Raw genomic sequence first — 8392 nt, 5'->3', positions numbered from 1 at the left:
AACTTGTAATTCTAGTAGGTACCTTCTCTATCATGACACACTACAGAAATCGGTAGAACACTTCTACACAGCAGGTTTCTTCTTCCTCCACAACTGATTCTGCTCTGACAGTATTTGAAAGTTGAAATAATACATTTTAGAAATATATTTTCAACAGAAATCCTCTAAACGCTTTCTTCTTCTAAGTCATCTGAAACAGCTTAGTTTTGAGCTGCACCATTAACTTCCAGGTGAGTTTGTTAGTAAAAATTTTGTTTTCTTTTTCCTAGTTTGTATCTTATAAAGACAAGAAAAGCTTGACATAGGAAATAACACTTGCTAAAAGTCTTTCTCAGACCCCAGAAAAGCTTACTTCTACAAAAACTAAGCCACGGCTAAATAGTTTGGCTACCTGCTGCTGTGCTCACTCAGTCTAACTGCAGGAGTGGGGTTATTTGAAAAGGGCACGATTAGATCCTTGTCTGGGTCATATAACTGCAAAAGGCTTTGGAAACCTTCCCCATAGGCCTATCAAACAGCACTACTGCTCATATAAAATGTACCAGCTGCAATAAAAAAAACTCTCAGTGCACAAACACAAAATGAACCCTGAGCGATCTGCATAAAGAAGCTCCATAGCTAGGTAGGTATAAAAACAACCCATACACAGGTCAGGTATGGATGGCATAAATTCTTATTTCAGTTTGAGTGAGCACTTTTTCTTGCCTATTCCACCTTAATTAAATACTGAGCCATAAATGTAGAAAGAATTGCAAAGTTTGACAGGATTCAAAACTTCTCTCTGTTTTGGCTCCCAACTGTTTATATGCTGTGGAGATTCCTGACCTCTTCTCAATGTTTATGTTCTGATTTCTAAGGCATCAAATTTGGCTAAAAATTTTACCACAGGAAGGTGGGATTATTTCCACCAGAACGCTGGAACAAGGACTGTGCCCCAAACGTTCACAAATTTCTCCTGGCCAGCTGGCAAATTTCAAAGCAATTGCATTCATCCTTCTGTGGCAGCACCAAAGACCAACTCCTGTCCTTCATACAGAAGATGACTTTTCAGGAACCGTCTGCAAAGTCACCTTCAAGGGATCTGCTCTCCAGACACTACAGCTTCTTCAGTATCAGCCCTCTCCTATGTTCTGCTGTTCCTTGAAACGAGGCCAAACTACGAGTGAAGTGATGCAAACCTGCTGAGGAAGCGGCGCAGCCCTGTGCTGCTCCCAGCCCTCTGGGAAGACACAGAGCAGAACAGCCAAAGAGAAACCGAAAGTGCCAGCTCCAGTCAATGAAACCCCAGCAAAGGCATTCCAGACTGGCCAGTCAAACGTCATTTCTTTCAATGAGAGAGAGAACTATTCCCATTTTTCTCTGATGCTCTTCAAGGGAGTGTAAACCCCAGATCTTTCATAACAGAGGCAGGATGGAAAGCAAGGTTTTCCATGTGGAGCACCACATTCAGCACAGAACCTTTGCCAGACTGTAATTTTAAATTCCAAGTTAAACATTTTTAAACAAGGGATATCATGCTGAGTAGTAAGCATGCTGAATTCAAATGGCAAAAGACAGAAAATTGAGTCTTCTCAACTCAGGGCAGAATATAAGCAGCAGTAAAGCTTTCTCAAGGATTTGCACTAAAGAACCATCTCACTATACTATGTTTATTCATACCAAAATGCTCGTACCCTTTGGAAAGACGCACTGAGGTCTACACACATTCATGAAATTCATTGTGCCTCCTTTCTTTCAATCATACTCAAAATCTTACGATTTCTTTTTTCACGCCTATGAACTTTAAAACAAATATCCCTGCTGATGAAAAAAGGAAAACACCTGAACCTATCCAGGACAATCCACACGACCCATTAAGAGGAAAGGAACACCTCTCTTCCCTCCCCGGGGTCCTCAGCAGGTCTTTTCTTTAGCTGCCTTCTGCCAAAGTGAGCGGTGGACTCCATGTGGGCATTCCATCTCCCACCAAGCAGGTGAAGTCACCTTCGGGGGTCTAGAGGTCCTGGCAAGGAAACTGGCGCAGGCACAAGCACAGGAAAAGCAGCAGATGGTGAAGTTAAAAATATTCCCAGGGAACAAGAGCACCCCTATGCCACCGGATAACGGAGAGGGACCGCTGCTGCTTGCAGCTCCCCGCCAGCCACCTGCTCAGAGCACTGGAAATGACAAAGCCCTCCCAGAGGGAGAGGGGCAGGAAGAAAGCTGCAAAGCTCTGCTCAGAACTCATTGCTGCACGCATGGAACATGCAGCAAAGGGCCCCAGCTCAGCAGGGCAGGGAGCTGGGAACAGCACTATAGAACCATCAAAGCTGTGAGCTGGCATCATCTTTTAAAATCACCTTTATTTGCCATCCTGCGAATATGAGACAGATTTTTCCTGATGGAATTCAGAGGTGTGCCAGAGAACATCATACGCCCTCATTCCCTCCTTTCTTAGGGATTTACCTTCTGGAAGGTGACATATGGAAGCTGTACCAGACTAAGCCTTGAGGGACCTGCATTTCTTAGATGTTGACCTTCGGCAACAGGAAAACAATGGGATTTAATTTCTCCTAACAGGAAGCAGCTCTTCTCAAATCAAGTAATGAACTTTTCAACCCTTCCGCACATCACTGAAAGCAAAAATAAAGCTCTAAAAGCAAATAATAGACTCAATTTGAAACCTGCCAAATTGCCTACATCTGGTTATTGCTCAACATTTCTGGTTAAAATGCTTTATTTTGCTGGAACCGTTTTACAGCACTGACAAAATGTTGGAAATTTTAAAATAACTTGTGTTTGTATATGAAACTATCACAGCTGTGCTACCCAATTCCACAGGAACACTGCCTGGAGAGACATTTCTACAGGCTGCCAGTCAGCAATTGCTGTAAACACCCAGATGGCTAATTTTATCCCAGGCCACAGACGCTGAGGCTTACAGTGCAGCTCCACTTTCTACTGCTCACAGCCACAGCGAGGCGCCCAGATAAAATGTCAAATTCCTGAAGTCACACAGAAGCATGAGGTGGAGACAACCAAGCCCTGACTCCAATCACCCTCATCTCCAGCAACTGCAGTTTGACTTGCCTGTTTTGTGGTATCCAAAAATCCCCTTCTGCCTGGAATAATGCTGTCACCAGATATTCACCTAACACCTTATACTTATTTACCCTTCCAGTACAAATTCTCACTATCCATGCACCACCCCTAACAGCCTGGTGGTCTGTATTAGTTGATTTGGTTTGTCAAGACCAGCACAGATCCAAAATCTGTGCCAAGGTGACTATCTCTAAACATTCCAGGTCTTTTCATATGGACCTTTTCCTGATACAGTCCTAACCATTACAGTATTCACACTTCTGTCCACTCAGAAAACATTGTGATTTTAAGCTGCTGGCCATGAAAACACCAGCGACCTTCAAAACCAAAATTAAGAGTGGTTTATTAACTGGTAGTTTGTTTCCCAGGTTATGCAAGTTACACTGCAACGCTCTAGAAGTCTGCACACAAACTCTACGATGCAAAAGATCTCCTCTTTCCAAGCCACCAAAAGTGTACAGCCACCCGTGCTTCAGGATGCAGACTCAGTGGGGACTGCAAGCCTCCAGTGAGAGCTCCCAGGATCCCCAGTTTTCCACCAAGAACAGAACCATGTATGCATAAATCAAAAACTGATGTCTCATTACAGCATATTTTTTCAAGATGGAGAAAGTTTGTCTACATAAGTATCTTCATAGTTACCTTGGAGTACACAGGGCAAAATTAAGGTTCCATTTAATGGATGATTCCTATACCGCACAGAAGAAACAGATTTCCAACACATTTAAAAAAATAAGTACAAAATGGTTTCTGTTAGTTTAAGTGACAAAACAAGAAAAATGTAGATACAGGTAAACAAAAGTATGAATACATTTGGTGAGTGTAGGTGCAGCTCTTGGATAATGTTATGCACTGCATAAGAACCGAGATTTTTGTGATTTAACAAGCTGTGAAGCCTAAGCCAGTGACAATCCTGACAAACCCTGGGTTTGCCTGATGGCCTTACCAAGCCAAGAGCCAGCAAAGCCACTAGCATTCTAAACTCCAGGAGTATTCCAGTCGCAGTGGGTGACAGAGGAAGCAGTGGTAGATCACCATTTCCATCTCTTCCTGCCATCCCAAGGCTACCACAAGGACATCATCCTCAACACAGCTTTCTTGATCACCTCTGGGCAGCCAAGGCTCTGCTGCGAGGTGGGTCACTCTGTGCCAGTTTATGGCTGCTCAAACAGCCCGAGAGACAGGAACTGAATACTTGATGATTCTCATCCTGGGAGCGTGATCAAGCTTTCTGAGCACGGACACTAACTGTGAGACTGGCAACTTCCCAATCCTGCTCAGGTTCATTTTGCTCACTGTGCTGCTGCCAGAAAACTCTGCTACCCAGCTGGGCTGGTAGCTGCCTCGCATTTTTCATTGGTTTCAAAACTGCTTTTGAATATCTCCCCACACTGTTTTGACACTAATGCAGTGTTGAAGGGAAAACCTGTCAGGGAACTGCAGGGAGTTTCACTGGTTTTGGAATATTTGGAAAGAAATCATAAACATTGCAGTGTTAGGTCTGTTTTCTTGAAATTGCTGAAAGTTAATTTGCTCCTGTGCATTCCAACAACAAAAATAAAAGACCTTTCAATAGAGGATCACTGTTCAAAGAATGAGCTGTTTTCCCTGTATTATTCAAAGAAACAGCATATTCAAAAAAGGAAAAGTAACTCACTTTACTACAGCTCCTCATCTAGGTTCACCACACTCTGCATATCCATAATAATTCATGGAATCGCTTGAGACTAGGACAAAGTCTTTGTTTACCTTTGGATTTGTTCGCTGCTGCAGTCTTCTTTCTTCCCTTTCTCTCTGCAAACGCTCAAATTCTTCCCTGATTTCAGCTGGCGTTCTCTTCCTTTCCACAACCTGCTCAGAAATAAAGGAAACCCAGAACGTTACAGGAAGAGGATGTGCAGGGCGCCGCGCAGCCGGCGGGGCGGAGGCTCACCGACCCCACTCCACCATGCTGCAGCCACTGTAAGCCACTCTGCACCAATTTCAATACCCAGTCTGGAAGCAAATACTTTGGGCTAGATCAAATGGCAGGCACAAGAGAAAACACCATGCTTTGAAAGAAGTGAAATTGGTCTTGTTTTTTTTTATTCCCTTGACAAAACCAGGGCAAGCAGCTTTCGGAATGCAAATACAAGATACTGCATCTGTTACCAAGAGCTATCCATTAACTTCTCCACCAGTTACAGACACAAAAGTGCAGCTGACTGAAAGGACCCAGCTCGAGGTAAACTGATCGAGCGAGTTTTGTGATTTCCGATCCACATCTATCTACCATACATGGCTCAGGGAATGAGGGTTTTACACAGGCATAGTTCTAGGTATGGAGAGAAAGAGCATTGGATTTGGCTTTTCAAAATAGGATCAAGTCTGCCACAAGCAGCTCAAAAATGTCTGTTACACTCTGCTGCTGTTACATAGTTCTTACCACTATATCCAGACTTGACCTTGGTAGTGACCTGACCTAAGACTGGCAGGGGCTACTGAGAGGACTTAACATCAGGAAAGCTACAAATAGACAAGTTGTCTTTCAAAGCCTATAAAACCCAAACCAGCAACAACAAAGAAATCCCACCAGAACAAAAAAGCCCAGAAAGAAAAAGTAATTTCAGACTTGGAGGCTAGCTGATGCTGAAAAAAAAGGTTTCAGATGAAAAATACGAGACTAGATGGACAATAATGACACATTTGTCTCAGACAAAGATGTTGCTTGTCATGGTAATATCCTATTTGGGAACGCTGAATGTCAGGTTTATTGTTCTCTTGTCAAGTGAAAAACATAAGTATTCTTTGAAAATCTATCATGGTCTCTCAGCAGAGACAGAGAGACAGAAATAACTAAACAAGGATGCTTTGAAACAAACAGGCATTTATTACCACCAAGGTGTCAGTGCAGCTCAATACAACAAGAATGTCAGATAAAGGTGAGTTAATTCCTGTGGCCATAAGGTGCTAAATTTCTCTCACCTCCCATCCTTCCATTTCCAGTCCTCTCCTCCCATATATGTCATAGATGGCTCTGGTCTGTGGATCACTAAGAACTGCAAGTTAAAATCAAGAGGGGAGAGAACTCAGTTTGCAGTCTTCTCCTCCAATTTCTGACCACCATACTAGTGTCATTTGGAATTCAAGCACAGATCCTGGAAACATATCGTTCCACAATTGCATCCAGTTTTTACATTAACTCCCTTGAACATTTTCACATGCTATATTAATAGGACACACTGATTCCCTCCCTCGTCCCGCCCTCCAAGTCTTTCTTTTTTTTCCCCTTACTGCTACAATAAAAAAAGTATAAAGAACACAAAGAGACATGCAGAGAAACTGAATATGCAGCAGGGTGTCTCCCATTGCTTTCTCTGGCTGCAGGGTGACATAAGCCCTCTAACAATCCACGGGGTTATTAGCAATTCAGTGATAGCAGCCCCTGGACACTTTATGGGGAGGAATGACATCTACCTCTGTCCAGCTTTCAAAGCTCTTTGGTGCTTTGCTCCCTGCCTTCCATCTTCCTCACCATCCCTATTTAAATGTATCATCTCTCTTATCAGACCCTTCCTTAACAAGAAAAACAAAACAACAAAAAATCATCAGCATTTTTCCCACGGGGTTTCAAGATCAGCTTTCTCATTATCAAGCATTTCTTCTGACTGTGGAAGAACTGATGAGTCTTCAGGTAGATGGGTGTGCGTATTAAGGCAAAAAGCAGCTTACACTAGTATTTGAACGACATGAAGACTATTGAACTTACTACATGTCACAAGCAGATATTTTTTATATATTCTGGTAAAATATATCTTTCTTTGTGTGATAGAAAGAGGTGGAAGAGGAGGGGGAGAAAACAGGCAGGAGGTTGGGTCGCTTCTTTTCAAGGTATCAACATTTTTTCTTGTAAAATACCACATTTGGTAGTAACTGGGCAGCAATTTACATCCACATCACAACAGAGAGCCAAGCTGAGCCATGAATTCAAATAGAAAGATGACTCCAGTGTAAGATCTACTCACCACATTAAATTACTGAGGCATCCTGAGTTTTTATTTCCCTGTCATCAATGTAAGACCTTCACTGCTCTCCCCAGCAAGTACTTCCATATGTCCTAACATCTAACTAGGGACTCTGTAAAAGCCTCCACCCATGTTCCAGTCCAACTGGAAGAAACAAATGCTTATCATTCAGAAAACAAGAGAGCAAAATCAAATTTTTTACAGCTCATCTTTGAGGTTTGAGAGAGGAATATTTTATTCACCATTGCTTTAGTTTCTCTTTAGGCTACAGGACTGGACACCATTTTTTAATGCAGAGAAGTCCTACCAGCTTCTAGTCCACTTGTATTCCAGGGGCCTCTTGTCACACTCACAAATGCTGCAAGCTAATGCTAACAAATGGCACCCTTGTGCTTCAGGTACACAGTATTACCTATGATGATACCAGCACTTAAGTAAATGTCAGCTTAATTCAGTTTATTTTTAAAGTGCTTTGACATCCTTGGGTGAGAGAAAAGCCTCTAAGTACTATGAACCTACAACTGCTGCAGTTGTTCTTATCTCAGTCAGCATTTGGAAGAACATGCTGAAAAACAATGAAGCCCACCAGCAGGTGACAGAGAACAGAAACTGAGGATAAATCAGTTCAGAAGTGAAATATGACACTGTCTTTCAGTTTGAGGCTTTTTGGTCTTCTGTCCTGGTTTAGGGCAGAACAGCTGTTTCTGTTCAATGATTTTACTTTTCAGCTAAAGTTATTCTAATTAACTTCCCTGTCTGAAGTTAACAGCATATTTTTGCAGGCTGTCTGCTTTTAGCAGTGATAAGACTTCATGTTTAGAGTCACCGCCATGGATTGGTGTGCAGACCAAGGTCACTGCTGAGCTTGGATCCCACACAGAAGGGGGCAGAAAGTAAAAGTCGCACCTATAGGGAGGAGCAGACAATACAAGCGACCCCCCGGTTCCCCAGGGTCAAGTCCTTCCTGCTCCCTTCTGCCTTCTTCCTGGCTTTTGCTGCTCCTGCAGTGGCCGTATCCGAGGAGGACTCCATCCATCCTGCCTTTGATCTGAACTCCTGTGTTCCTGAACTGAGCTCCAGAATCCATCTCCTGTGCCCAGCCCCTGAGTGGCCGAGTCCAGGCTGGGACCCTTCCCCAGGGCTGCTCCCCAGCCGGGGGTGACGGTGACGTGTTGCCATTGGGGGGAGTTGGGTTCGGTCCTGGTTTTGTATATATTCCATTTTATTAGTAGTAGTAGTAGTAGTATTAATGCTGTTTCACTTTTCTAATCAATGAGTGTCTCTCCCTTATTCCCTTTCTCTTTCCC

At 43.1% G+C, this 8392-nt stretch overlaps 1 protein-coding gene across 1 annotated transcript in view; it reads right to left on the bottom strand.

Annotated features, from left to right (window-relative positions):
* The window catches only part of LOC103777706 (dnaJ homolog subfamily C member 11-like), an 11129-nt gene that overhangs the window by 2281 nt on the left and 456 nt on the right, over nt 1-8392 (bottom strand). Inside the window, exons 2-3 of the mRNA XM_008945265.1 lie at nt 6046-6119; nt 4831-4932 (exon numbers count right to left, since the gene is read on the bottom strand). Of these exons, the coding sequence (XP_008943513.1) occupies nt 4831-4932; nt 6046-6119 (176 nt within the window). The remainder of the gene's footprint in view (nt 1-4830; nt 4933-6045; nt 6120-8392) is intronic.

Source organism: Merops nubicus, unplaced genomic scaffold (assembly GCF_000691845.1).
Source record: "Merops nubicus isolate BGI_N331 unplaced genomic scaffold, ASM69184v1 scaffold23018, whole genome shotgun sequence".
Lineage (NCBI taxonomy): Eukaryota > Metazoa > Chordata > Aves > Coraciiformes > Meropidae > Merops > Merops nubicus.
The sequence above is the reverse complement of the archived record's forward strand: the minus strand, read 5'-3'. Positions and strand labels throughout refer to the sequence as shown.